The sequence below is a fragment of the Heloderma suspectum genome, chromosome 3 (genome assembly GCF_057233095.1).
Source record: "Heloderma suspectum isolate Gila_16-S chromosome 3, 16-S_ref, whole genome shotgun sequence".
Classification (NCBI taxonomy): domain Eukaryota; kingdom Metazoa; phylum Chordata; class Lepidosauria; order Squamata; family Helodermatidae; genus Heloderma; species Heloderma suspectum.
In genome coordinates, this window is record NC_139460.1 from 292,119,658 (window position 1) to 292,134,390 (window position 14,733).

At 42.6% G+C, this 14,733-nt stretch overlaps 1 protein-coding gene across 2 annotated transcripts in view; it reads left to right on the forward strand.

The window, feature by feature from the left end:
- Nucleotides 1-1,044: 1,044 nt before the first annotated feature.
- TSC22D2 (TSC22 domain family member 2) overlaps nt 1,045-14,733 on the forward strand; it is a 37,198-nt gene continuing 23,509 nt past the window's right edge. Inside the window, exon 1 of one of the 2 annotated variants that reach the window (XM_084847277.1) lies at nt 1,045-3,956. In XM_084847277.1, coding sequence (XP_084703403.1) covers nt 2,026-3,956 — 1,931 coding nt within the window. In that variant the 5' untranslated portion in view covers nt 1,045-2,025. The remainder of the gene's footprint in view (nt 3,957-14,733) is intronic. The other variant, XM_084847278.1, reaches the window with a different exon arrangement.

Sequence of the window (14,733 nt, forward strand, 5' to 3'; positions counted from 1 at the left end):
TTCATTTTAAGCCAGTTTTGTTCAATTGTTAAAATCATTCATAGTACCCTATACAGAATGATGGCATGGCCCTGAGTTTATTTTTAATATTCAAATACATTTATTAATTTAAAACTATTCTGAGGCTGCCATCCTATGCACTCTTACATGGGGTAAATCCCATTGAACCCGGGGGGGGGGGTGTCTTACTTTTAAGTGAACGCACATACGATTGCACTGCAAACTATTAATATGGCCAGCAAAGGGTGTGTGCGTGCGCGTATACACGTGTGTTTGAAATATATGTGACTAGCTTCTAAGGGTCATACTCTGTAGGCTCTTGGCTTTGGATAAAAGTGTACTGTGGTGTGATTTCGTGTGCTGTTTGATAATTTATTTCTCTATACTTGGCAATAAAAGTGGGCGAAAGATTTGCAGATGGCATGAGGGCCGTAAACTGAATCAGTGCCTATGTCACTGGAAGAAAAGGCCTGATCGTTAATCCGGATTAATGACAGTGAAACACAACGGCGTGGCCTTGTTGTAAACTCAGCTGGCGAGCGGGGTGGGGGGCGGCAGAGAGGGGTTTTTCCTATTAGGAAAGCCACCAGCGAGACAGGGGGCTATAAATAATAGGGCGCATCGCGTCCAAAAAGTAGAAACCACCCCCATGGACGCTCACAGGCCTTCTGGGAACGCAAAACGATTGCGCGAGGGCTTGTTCTCCCCCTGCGGTGGCCTCGAGCGCGGCCCAACTGAGGTAAAGCCCCTCAGCGAACTCGAACAAAATGAAGGGCGTATGAGGGTATCGCATCATCGCCTCCTCCCGGAAGATACCAACGCTGCGCTCAAGAAAGAGGAGAGGGGCAGCGCCGAGCGAGTGGAACATTCCAAACGGTTACAATGACGATCGCAGTGGGAGGGATTTCCCCCCCTCAGCGAAACCCCGCCCCCTTTCCTGTGCCCGGCCTCCGCCCACCGCTTTTCTAGCCAGGGCATAAATTCTCGTCGTTTGAGCCGCCCGAAGGGGGGGGCGTGTCCGACGGCTTGACGTCAGCGCGCTTCTGCGCGGGGGCGGGGTCTGTGTCGGCGGCCGCAGCAGCAGCAGCAGCAGCAGCAGCAGCAGCGGCTTCGCTCCAGCTCCCAGGCTGCCTCGCGGCTCCATTTGAGCCCCATCTTGAGCGAGGGGAGTGAGCAGTTTGAATTTCAGCTCCTTCAGCAGCGCTTGAGCGAGCAGCGCGCCCGGAGTGACAAAAAAGGGCCCGGCCCACTCCAGTCCGCCTCGCTGGGCAGACGGGAGAGCTGGTCCGTCGGCAGAGAGCGAGCCTGGGAGGCCCGCCCGCCTGCCTGAGGGGGCCGCTGTGAGCCGGGCTCGTTCGTCTCCCCCGCCCCCCTTTTCCCTCCTCCCAAGAAGATGCGTCTGGTGCTGATCTCCAGGTAGAGCGCGGAGGCAGGGCGGCCTGCGCCTCGGTTGGGCTCGCCGGCTGGTGCCGCCGCCCCTCGCCGGAACCGGACGGACGGACGGACGGGCCTGTGGCCTTGGGCCCGCCTCGGGGACCCCGGGTCTCGCCGGAAGCTCAGCGGAGCGGCTTGACGGATATCGCCACCCCGGCCTCGCTACCCTAGAACGGCTGTGAAAGGAGCCGCGGCTGCGAAAGGGGACAGCGGAACTCCACGGAGAGGAGGAGGCGGCGGTGGCGCCGCCCGCCCGCCGAGGGGCCCGCAGCTTTACTCGGGGAGGAAGAGGAGGAGCCCGGCCGCCGCCCCCCTTCTCTTTTCCCTCATCTCCAACCCCAGGCCTGGCGGCCGCCTGCTGAGCCGGGGCTCCGTCGTGAGGCCGGAGGAATGTGCGATACCGCCGGCGTCTGCGCCGTAGACAGAACGTGATCCTCCCCCCCGCTACGCCAGGGCCGGCTCGGACTTCGTTCCTTCGCCGCTTTCACCCAGTTTTTCGCCGACTCCAGCGAGGGCAGGTGGGCGGAACCCCTCCCCGACCTCGTTCTTGTTCTTCTTGTCGTCCTCGCCCCCTTCCCTCGGGAAGGCACCATGTCCAAGATGCCGGCCAAGAAGAAGAGCTGTTTCCAGATCACCAGCGTGACGACGGCCCAGGTGGCCAGCAGCATCACCGAGGACACGGAGAGCCTGGACGACCCGGACGAATCCCACACCGAGGACGTTTCCTCTGAGATCTTCGATGTGTCCCGCGCCACCGACTATGGACCTGAAGATGCCTGCGAGCGCAGCTCTTCCGAGGAGACTCTCAACAACGTGGGTGATGCCGAGACTCCCGGGACAGTCTCTCCTAACCTGCTTCTGGATGGGCAAGTAGCCGCCGCCTCAGCCTCTGGAGGGATACAACCGCCGCCGCCTTCTCCTGCTGTGCCTGCCACCAACGGGGGAGCTGTTCCCAGGAGCATCGCTGTGCCCCCAGCGGCTGCCACCCAAGCCTCCGTGGCGACAGGAGGCAGCAGTGCGCAGGCAGGGGCTGGTCTTGGAGCCATGCCTTTAACGGCTGCCGTTGCATGCAGTTCCCGCTTCAGGGTGATCAAGCTGGACCACGGTACTGGAGAGCCCTACAGACGGGGCCGATGGACGTGTATGGAATACTATGATCGGGACTCGGATGGCGGGGCTGTTTTAGCTAGGACTGGGGATTGCATTAGACACAACAGTACTTTTGAACAGGTTGTTCAAGATAGGGACAGTGGCCTAGGTGCTACTGGCAGCTCATTGATAGTGGCCACTTCAGTGCATGGCCCCGACTCCCTGGCTGACAGCTCTCTTGCTGCTGTGTCACAGCTACTCCAGCCAGAGAAAATAAACCAGCCCTCTCCACAGCAACCTAATTTTGTCATTGGGCAGCAGCCCATAGGTGGGGCTGTGCCTCAAAGTAGTGCTCAGCCAATCTATTCAGGAGCTACAGCAGCAAGCCAGCAAATGATGGGGCCTCTGCTGCAGACCCAGCCGCAGATAAATGCACAGAGCATGGGACAGGGTGGGCCCAATGGGAAAGGCATGCCACCTTCAAATGTAGCAATAGCCCAGACGAGTTTGCCCATGCCACAGCAGCAGGTACAGCAAGTTAATGTACCAGTGGCTCAGCCTCAGCAATTTGCTTATTCTCAGTCGCAGATTCAACCAGTGCATTTGGTGCAAACCCAGACTCCTAGCCAGACAGAATACATTCAACATATGACAGTAATGCAGTCTCAAGGAGCTACTCAACAGGCTGCTTCAGGCTCTGTCCCAAGCACTGGAGCTTCCAGTCTTCCAGCAGCACAAGTAGCTGGTCAGAATCCCTCACCTATAGTGCCAGTGATGGGAGTTTCTTCACAAACTGCTGAAACAGTAGGACAGGGATCTGGGCTAATGCAGAGTGGCCTGACAACTCCAATTCAGACTGTCATTCCTCAGCCAGGAGGTGTGGTGCAGCAAAGCATTGGACATGCAGGGGTTGTGCAACAGAAATCTATGACTCAGCAGCAAATGGGTGGAAGCAGTCAAGTGGCTGGTGCTCCTCACAGTGTAGTCACTGGAGTTCAGAATGTGCCTGCAGCTGTACCTGGTACTAGTGTGCCTAGTGTGTCTACAACTTCTGTTACTATGCCAAATCCCCCTGTTACTTTGGTCCAGTCCCAGCTGACTAGCCATACATCTGTCAGTAGGAGTTCCAGTGTTGTCCAGCAGCACGTTGGCCTTCCGCTAATGCAAGGCACAACCAATGTACCTGCAAATCTGCCACAATCTAACATTGGACAGTTTCAGACTCAACCTTTAGGCAAGATTGATGATACTAGAAGAAAATCTGAACCCCTACCTCAACCACCACTTTCTCTTGTTGCTGAAAATAAACTTGTGAAGCCACCTATTCCGGACACTTTAACAAACCCTCTTAATTTACCTGCAACTACTCCTATGAACAGTCTTGCCAGCTCTGTCTTTGGCATATCTATTCCTGTTGATGGTGATGAAGACAGGTATTTATCTTTTATATATTTTCCTAATGCAGGTGCTTAGTTGCAAATGCATCTTGCCAGCATTTCTTTATCAAGTTTAAATATATTTCAAAAGTCAGTTCCAAAGGTACTTGCTCATAAGAGGTGACAAGGGGAATACATGTTAACGTATGTGGTTTATTACTTGTGTGGAAAAATATGTGTAAAATATAAGGAAGAATGTAGGAAATGAGACCATGAATATATTAAGCTGAATACTAATAAAAAGCACTACTTCTTTAGTCTTGAAGAACAATCAAAATGACTCTTGAGTCTATCAAATATAGTTGGGAACTTGAAGCGAAGGAAGGTTACTCTCCATTATTTAAGACAAACTGAAATATAGTTAGTCTCTATGCACTTATTTAAACTTAGCCATGTGAGCTGGATGCCACTTACTCTTTTTCAAAGTATTAGTTATACAGATACAAAGCAGCAATGGAAATGTAATTATCAATGGAAAGTAAGATGATAATTGAGAAAATGCATTCACAAGGCTCTGTTGGATTTTTGCTACAACAGACTAGTACTGCTACCCCTGTGGAAAATGTTTCCTCCAGCAGTTTCAGTACTGCAAAAGTTTATTAACAAGAGATGCTGTATAGAAAAAGTAAGCAAGTTAGAAAAACATGTCTTCACATTGACTTGCTCTTAAACAAAACCACTGCTTTATAACTGTTAGAAGAGTGTGGTTACTCCATAAGGAAAATATTCTTGATCACTCAGTGATTAACATTACTATCTTAAGGATGTTTATTCATTGAGTTCAATGGGACTTGTTTCCTGGTAAGGAACTGCTTAGGATTGCAATTTTATCAGGCTTACATGTAAAGGAAACGGATTATAGAGACAGCCTGTTTTAGTTTGAAGTAAGTTACATAGGCCTTTCCCTGTCTGTAGGGAAAGTTCTGTGGATAAAACATGTAGTCTTTAATTCCCTTTTTGTGGAAAGCACCAAATGTGGAGATGTAGTGCTCTCATATATTAGAAAGTAATTGAAAGGCTTTAAGAAAAGACAGTACACTAAAAATGTGTATAAGAAAAGTAGGCTGGGCTAAGCAGAAGAGTAGTCATGAAGAGAAAAGGGCAGGATGTGTGGAAAAACCTGACAACTTCCTCTGGTACTGAACTTTCTAGGAGTGAGGGGGCTGACCTGTTAAGAACTTGTGGCCTAGCTCTGTATGAGCACCTTTTAGTAAACTTAGACGCATTGGGTTGGAAATAGTTTGTCATCTAAAGTTGCAATCCTATACTCATCTTTGGGTAAGCCCCATTGAACTCAAGAGGACTTACTTCTCATAGAAATGTATAGGATTGCTCTGTTAATGTTACTCTAAAAGTGTAGAGTAATTTCTCCTAAAATGTATTTATTTCCATATGCATCTTTCAAACATGGTATGAATTTTCCATGTGCATCAAAGTACTCTGTTACATTTGAATTGTAAGTATCAAATAAAAATTATCCACCTGAGGAAATATAGGTATGAGTTATAATTGTCAACAAATCTACTTATTAAGCATTTCTTTAGTACAGTATTCTAGTTGCTTTGTATATGTGAACAGCCTATGGCATGCTATTAAATGAGCAAACGAACAAATCTACTTATGGGTAAATAGAAAACAAAATAGGCTTCTGTGGCTTTGCAGAAATTGGCAGCACAGCGATTGGGTATTACATTTAATGCAGTGTTGCTATGGTATATTGAATATATATCACCAATAATAGAGGTATGCATTTTATTTTTTCTTATTATTCCTTCTTGTTATTCCTCTATATATAGAATTGAAGGAGAAGTGCAATAAAAATAGAAAATGTTGGTAGTGGGTTTGGTTGTTATACTGATGCAGGATTTTTTAAAGCAGATGTGCTAAATGTTGATGGATCTGATGTATCAGTATGAGTAGGTCCTAAACATATTTACTCTGAAGCACGCTCCTCTGAATTTTTGCTCCTTAGTAAGTGCTTAGGATTCCAGCTTAGTTCTCCAACTGGTGGTGCTTGTTAAAGGGCTTTGTGCAAAGCACGTTTGTTATGATATCCTGGAATAATATGTATAAGTAATACTTGAAACCAAGCTTTATTGAGCTGATTCTCACCCCACCCCCACCCCGTTTCGATTATTTTGTGAATGTCAAGCATAGTATAAATCCTTCAGCTACAAGGGTGTAAGGGCCAAACTATATTCCTGTGTATTGCATACAAATGAAGATGTCTGTGGGACAGCTGTTCTATCACAGGCCTCTCTCCAGAACTGACATTATTAGGAGTGTGTTCACATGTGCATACTGTTCAAATATTCCCCTCTTTCTTCCTCTTTCCACCACTTCTTTTTTATAGTACTGAGATCTACCATAGCAACAAAAAAGTGGCTTGTTCAGCCTCTTTGGGTAACTCCTTGTGTGCTGAACAGTGAGATAAAATGCACAGGGAAAATGTTAAGGTGAAACATTTTGCAGAATGCAATGAAGGGTGGGGGAGTTGTTGTGCTTGGATTTGAAGTTGCTACTTGTATGGGTAGCATAACATACACTTGTCTCAAGTGAAACCATTCTAGACTAGGCCTCCATGAGTATTCTACTAGCATGGGGTGTAAGGAGAAACCTGTTATCTCAGCGTGAGACCATTTTTATTGATCTTGTACTTGTGTAAAATAACTATATTTCAGTTAGCCTCTGAGTCATAAAAGGTGCTAAGCTAAGTATAGAACACATAAGACAATACTGAACATATCAGCACTGGATATTAGTGGAAACAACTTCAGGTTTTTTAAACCATACTGTTAACACTTCTACTAGTACGAATACCTAAATTTTTTACATTAGAACAGATTGGTTCCTTGCTCCAATTCAGAAGCAGTTTGTATCTACTCTTGTCTGGGTTGGTTCTGTTTTTTAAGATCAGGGATAAAAGAGGGGTTATGCAGGAACTTCAGAATGAAATATCTTTGATTTGTGGATTGGTATGAAGCAGTCAAAGGCCCTGGCCCTGTTGAGAGCATTTCTGTTACGTGATGTGGTAAGCATTATTGGTAGTTCTCCATAATATTTGTTTGTAACAAATCACCCAGCAAAATATTTTAAAGCTACAGTGGGAGATGCTGTAAGTGGTGTCTGCTCTATTGGTCTCCTCCAGAATTTAATGTGGCTATTTTTCCTGTTGATTTAAATGATAATTACATTATTAATTGGTGTCTATGTGGTATAAAGGTGCTGAATTAGTAATATGCTGGCAGAACTGTCATAATCTATAGAATCAGTTCTCCACATTGGTTTTGGCATCGAAATAACCCACAACAAATGAGACCTATAGTATAATATGTTATATTAATAGAATATGTATAACTTACACTGTACTTAATTTTTAAAATTTAGTAAATACTTGATTTTAAGGTTCAGATGACAAAATACCTTTAGAATTATTTTTCATGACAAAAACTGGCACAAATCAAAATGCTAGAAATGAAATCCCAGATACTTTAATATGTTAAATCCAAGCATCTGCTAGGCTTTGAAAAACATAATTCGCTGAATACTACACGTTTGGCTCTTGAGAAATATGCTGCTACTCTTAAAGGAATACATCACTGGGAAAGCTTATATAAGCCTCCTATATGTTTGATAGAAACTTGGTGCGAATATTATCAGGCTGCTTAGAAAAGGCATAGATAGCTGACCAATATGAACTGTGCAGGCTTTAGTCCAGAACTCTGATGAATGGCTGCAATTGTGAATTCTCTGCAACAGCCACTAGGTGGTTGAAAACCTGATTGTAAGGATTTCTTCATAGACTATCTCTCTGTGTTCCATTAAAAAGTGTATTTGTGTAGTGTCCTAATTGTTGCTGATAGTGTTATGAATGGCAAAAATGAGCTCTTGAGACCTCTTTCATCATGGAACAAAACCTTGCATTAGCATCAACATTGATAAGGGTCTTCTAATGCATTGCAAGTATGCACTATATGCTCTATTTCAAGAAGGGGAAAAAGGATTATGCAAATGGAAAACAGTAGGCATAGCTCAGATCCTGCTGTTGCTGAATTTTATTTTCATTTTCAAGTTGTGTTCTTAAGCGGCTCACAAATTTTTATGTTTTCGGAATCTAAAATAGAATTTTGCCATGTTGAAGTGATTTGTGGATGCGGTCCAGGAACAAATGCAAGCAAGAACTATGTCTAGCCCCTGAGTGTCCCCATGAGATTCAGTGATGTTTCGTTCTTGTTTCCATAGCTAAAATAATAGACTTAAAAAATAAAAAGTGCAATACACTCTGTAGTGGACAACAGATTTTAAAGTTTACTGCACCAAATCAACTGCATATTTGCTAATCTTGTGTTAATCTAAATAGAGCCACATAGGAGTTAATGACTGTTTCTATTAAAACCTTAGCCTGAAAACCACTGGCTGCATTCATAATATATGTGGACAACACTGACCGCTGCAGTCCCTGAACATTTTCAGTATTAAATACAATGGTCTGAAATGTTCAGGAACTAAAATTTAAGGTTCTGTTCTTCAGTTCTACGGCCTATGTTGAAGGACATATAAAATACAAGTAAAATTATTGTATACCGATCTTGTGTGACCATTTCTAGAAGTTTTTTGTTTTGTTTTTCTGCCTTTCAGAAGTATACAAGTTTTTAATGGAAATAAAGCCTGCAAGAAGCAACACAAGGAAGTCTTAATATTATGGTTTCGTTGCTAAAGCCGTGTCAAATTTCTTTTTGGCAGGGAGAAGTGTTATCTTCAGGTTATTAGAATAACATCATCTTGTGCAGCTCAAATGCACACATTGAACCTTTTATTTTAGGTACATCTAATAATGTTTAGTGCCAGTGCCATAACTATGTAGCTGTTCTCTCCCAGACTTCATTCCTAGCTAGTGTTGAGTATCAAGAAAATGGTGCATGTATTTATTAAGTATATTTATATGCTGCTTTTCTACAGTAAACTGTACTCAAAGCAGTTCATAATAGACATGGATGTATGTCTAGGACTTTCCAGAATTTTAGAAACAAAATACTACTAAATACCCTTAATACTCTATTTCATTTGGGAGTCCACTCTTTCTACTTATCTTTCATTGAGACATGAAATCTAGGGAGCCAAAATGCGTAATTTCAATAAAGGAGGGTATGCAGGCCTGCCACTGAATCCCAGTACATTTTGAAAGATTCCAGCCATGTTTATAGCACATACTTGGTTTGTGAGAGGCATGATGTTGCCCACTTGAACTGATTGTGCCCTGAGCAGGAAACACTGTCCTGCAACTGCACATTGCAGTCTATAGTGGCAGGTAAGCTATATTTTAGCTGTATTTCAGAGATATTGCTCTTGAGCCATTTTTGATCAGCTTCTGAGGAACCTTGGAATTCCCCCAACAGAGTTTGAATTCCGTTGGCTTGAGAGCATTAACCCTTTAAAAAAAATTAATCATTTTTGTTTATACTTCATTTTTTGCCTGCTGATTTCATGCAAAAAAGCTTCACTATCATTGACTAATCATTTGGACCCCCCCCCCCCCCGTTAGAGAAAATGGAATGGCTTTGTCTACTATGTGGTGCATTTTTTGGAATGGATTTGTGAGGTTGGATGGGGACACCTTATTGGGTTTCAAGCTCTAAAGGATTAAAACTAGGTATTCATCTGGAAAGACCTGCCTTACAGTCGTAGATCACAGGAGAAGGGAGAGGCTTTGCTTGGCTTCTAGTGGATCTATTGCACATCATCCTTCGGTCATGACTCCATGGCATATGGGTAGGATATAATGGCCTTCACACTGGCTTGTCAGGGCCCTAGAAGAAAAGGGCTGTTGTACTTGTGATTAGGAATGCACTCACTGAAGATGTGTGTGCTTTCAGAGTAGAACAGTAGGAGTATCAGGGGCAGAAGCAACATGTGAAAGGCATGGTAGGGCACAAGCGAACTGTTTGCAGAAAAAATCCAGAGCTAGATGAAGGAGGAAATGAAACAGTAACAGTACCACCGAAAAGTTTGATCTGCTTTCAGATCTCGTTCTGTATAGGTGGTTTGCAGGGAAAATCTGAAGCCCAGGTTTTGCTGAACAAATGCTTTGTTGGTGGGTTTGAGTCTGTATGCCTTGGCAAGTATGCAGTTTATATGGTTTACAGCCTTTTCACAATGCTAGAGGTTTAAGTGCCCAACAGTAGTACTACCGTTGGGCACTTAAAGCTCTTTAGGGTGCAATTCCATGCATGTGGAGACAGAGGAGAGTCCTACAACTCCCAGCATGGGGAATGCTGGGAGTTGTAGAAAGTTTCTCTGTCTAAACATGTGTATGATTGTACCCTAAGGGTGCCATCCTATGCATGTTTAGACAGAAAAAAGTTCTACAATTTCCAGCATTCCCCATGGCTGGCTGGGGAATGCTGGGAATTGTAGGACATTTTTCTGTCTAAACATGCATAGGATGGCAGCCTAAGCCTCTTAAAGCAGGATGGCCAAGAGATTTTTAACCCTTTCTTGAAAAGAAAAACCTTTAAAATGTTTGTGCACACACTTTTCAGGATGTTCCTGTTTAAGTAATGCCAAAAAGAACTTTGCTATCATCTAAACTCAAGTAAGGTTTGCAACAAAATATTAGTTTCCTATAAGGTCTTCTTGGGGTTCCAGGCAGCCAAATACTATAAGCTGGAAGGGCTGAAGCCAACCTCCCTCCCGTTTCTGTTTTCTGACACTGAACATTCTGTGGCTACCGAGCCACAGTACTGAGCCTCTGTCTTCATTGGGCTGCTGCCCCCATAGGATTTTCAAAAGTTCTTCAAACCTCAGGGTTCTTCTGAACAGGCAGATAGCTCCCTTTAGTTTCTCCGTGGCCTGTTTCAGCTCTGGTCCTGTTGGCACTCCCCCACCCCCGACTTCACTGTTGGGGGGAGGGGATATTGATTTTTCTTTTGAGAGAAAGTTATACCATTTATTTTGTTTAAATATTTTTTACCTGATCCATCCTGAAGGCACAGGTTGGGTAACTTAAATCATTACTGAAAGCAACAGGACACCATGTTTTCTCTCTGCACTGGCCTGTGCAGATTTCCTTCTAGCTACCAAAACCCAGCCCAAATAAGACAGATCCGCTCTCTTACTTTGCAAAGTCTCATTAGAAAGGACATTTCATAGTTGTGAGGTAAGTAAAGAAATTTCGTGGTTGTGAGGCACCCATTATGCTATATCCCTCACTTGGAGAGGATTGATTAGGTTTTCTTCAGGAGTTCTATTACCAAGTCAGTTAGCTGTGAACCAGGAGCTTGAATCCTTTGCCATAAAAGTTCTAATCACCTGAACCTCATGTTCAGGACATAATAGTTTATTGAGGATCTCTCATGTTATTGGTCCTTCTAAAGCTGTAGCTGCCCATTCATCTTCAGATTTTATGAAAGACGCTGTTGTAAGAAAAGTAACTAACGTCTGGCAATGGACAATGTTTTGGCATTGGACTTGTTGCTTTTGCTCCCGCCCCTTACAAGTGGTTCATTGTTGAGTTTAAGGAGAGAGCACATAATTTAGAGAAGTAATGCTACCTCTTCTGACATTTTCTGCTGATTGTTTATGAAGGTACAACCAGAAGGATGATGCTTTTTCAATCCCTTGATAAGTGTCAAGGATGAAACTAGAAGCACATCTGGGATCTAATGGGAACACAAATCCATCTGTTTTCATTTTAATTTGAGATGGCATACTGAAATAACATTCTGACTTTCTGTAACAATGCAGTGAGGAGCAGTTTATCTGGATAGAAACTAAACCTACCAGCTTATGCCTATAATTAGTTTAGCTTTCTCCCATTTCTCATGAATCCATGACTTTCTGCTGGAAGCATAAATTATCTTTTTTTCTAGCACCTTTGGTGGCTATTTTCCCAGCATTTTCATTAATAACTAGTAGTGGAATCATTTGTGATGGGGAAGCCACCTTCTCAAATCAAGAGATGGCAACTGAGCATCTGGCTTCTTTAGTTGTGCTTTCACAAAAACAATAGGACGTTCAGCCAGCTGGAAAAGAGACCGCTTTTCCTAAGTGCAGACCCTAGGGTTGCAGAAAATGAGACATGGATAGAATACTCACTATCCACCCGTATTTAACATACTGTAGGATGCATTGAGCATTTTAGAAAGAATGAAGACATAGGTTGGACCCAGACTAAGTTAATTGAACAAGTTAGTCATGATTTCAGCCCCATTGAACTCAGTGGAAACCAAGTGCTGTAACTAACTTAGTCTGCATCCAATCCATAGAATTCACAGATCATTCTCTGGGGGTGTGGAGTTTTAAGACAGTGGAAAGGAGACAACATGAATGTCTGAATTGACCCAGTGTGTTACCTTCAAATTTCAGTTCTCATGAATGTAGATTCTCTCAGGTTAGTATAACAAGAACACAATTTGAGATGGCCTTTAGAATTTTGCTTGTTAACAGTCTTGGTATTAAAATATGTAACCTGCACCTGAAGATGATTAATTGTAGTTGATTTTGAGCTTGGCTCAAATTTGTATGCCAGGCATCTAAGCCAGAAAATACATGAGTTTTTGTTCATTTTCTGGTCAGAAATATTCAAACATCAAGCTTCTAGGATGGAGAGGATAACAATGATATAGACAGGGCGAAACAAATAAAGATATCTGAGGATCTAGAAGGCTAACAGGAACTGAAGTTTTCAGCTTGGCACAGAGTTGGCATCAAGTAACTGCATTCTTTTAGCTATGTGCATAGACATTAAATTAGCATCTACACATGATGACCATCAACTGAATATAAAGCTAATATTACTATGTCAGAAGAAAACTATTAGAAAGGCATGATTGAAAATCTGGCTCTGTATTGTAGTATTACCCAACGGTAAGTTTTGTGTGGGTGCTGATTGCCTTTGATTTGCTGTAAGATCTGTAGTCACCCTGGAGGCTCAAAATGTCAGGTATTTAACTATCTGTTGTATATAATATACAGTAATATTGCTGCTTTTCGAGTGCTCAGATTTCATATATTTGAAAATATATATGCTTGGATCTAGACTAAAGTCCCACTTATTTAATTGGGTCTACTTTAAGTATGACTAAGTCTGCATCCAACTCATATTTCAGAATGTAGTGAGCTTCTTATATACTGCCTTCCTGTCAAGGCATTTGAAGTGTTTTACAGTTTAAAACACCAAATCAAAATAAGTTATGAGAGATAAAACGGCAAAGGTGTCTAAGGATTCTTCAGTAGCTGTTAGTATGAGTGTCCCGGGCTGGGCTTCCTCTCAGAGCACACAGGTCTTTAAGCAGCTCCTCCCCAACTTTCCTAAGGGCTATCAACAATTACTTAAGGCAGCTGGTGGTTTCTTCAGGAACTTATGACATGTACTCCCTCGCCTGGGCTTCTCTGCCAAGATTAACATATATGCGAAAGATCCTGTGTCTGAGAAGAAAAATGTTAACTCCTGTCAAAATTGGTTTTAATTCTCAAGGCTAGTGATGATTTATATAAACAACAAAATACTGTCAGGAAGATATAAACAGAAATCTACAAACTTGAAATTCTTTCTTTTAGCATTATAGCTTTTGCCATTATAAATAGCTTTTGCCATTACTAATTAAGGGTGCGATCCTATGCATGTTTAGAAAAAAAAGGTTCCACAACTCCCAGCATTCCCCAGCCAGCCATGCTTGCTGGGAAATCTGAGACTTGTAGGACTTTTTTTCCATCTAAACATGCATAGGATTATGCCGTAATTCTCTAACTGATATACTTCTTTGTATGTAAAAACCCATGCTGTACTGCAGAAAATATTAGGTGCTCTTAAGTCATCACAGAAAAGAACCAAACTGCTCTCAATATTTTGAGTAAATATGCTGGTCAGAGCATGAAACACATAACTACTTCAACTGCATATTTTAAATTGAGAGAAAATACTGGATTCTAAACACTATTAAGTCGTATTCAGCCTTGGAAACTTTTGGTTGTGTCATACTTGGTATGCTGATTTGAGAGAGTATTATTGGATGAACTGTTGTGTCTGTAGGATTTGTGCAGAGCAGACTTAAGCTACTCAGTTTCCCTCAGGTGTATTGATAAAAGAAGGCAAACATGCCCCAATATTATGTCTTGGAATGAAAAATCAAAGAAGAGTGTGGAATGAATCTAGTCTTGTAGTTATTGTTTCCAAAGATTCAAATTTTACATTAAAAAAATCTTCTGAAGAAAGTAACACATAAAGTTTTCAAATGTAAAAACCGTAAAAATGCTGTTGTGCTTTTCACAGGAATAATTTTAGTGTGTTGTTAAAACTTGTACACCTCTTGTTTGAAGGATTTATAGTTAAAACAACTTGAAAGAATAAAAAATAAGAAGCCAAGCACTTAGATTGCCCCCACTCCACCCAAGTCATATGCTTAAGCATAGCTTCCTCCTTCAATTATGTCTCCAAGTGTAGGGTTTTTTGGCACTGCATGTACTTCTAATTCACATATTTGATGGCTCTAACCAAACTGCAGTGTGCCCTTAAACAAAACTAGCACTCCTCAAACCTAGAAGGTTAAATATAGTTGTATGTAGACAAAATGAGGATGATGCTTTCAGCAGCACTTGGAATCCTTTATTCTGACTGAATAGTAGGCAAACACACACACACACACACACCCCTCCTCAAACCATGTGTCTAATCTCCATATCCCCATTTTCCTTCAATTCATTATGGCTCATTAATAGAAAAAACTGAGAATGAACATCAATAAGTACTGCCTGCTTTTAGAATTTCAGTTCTCAA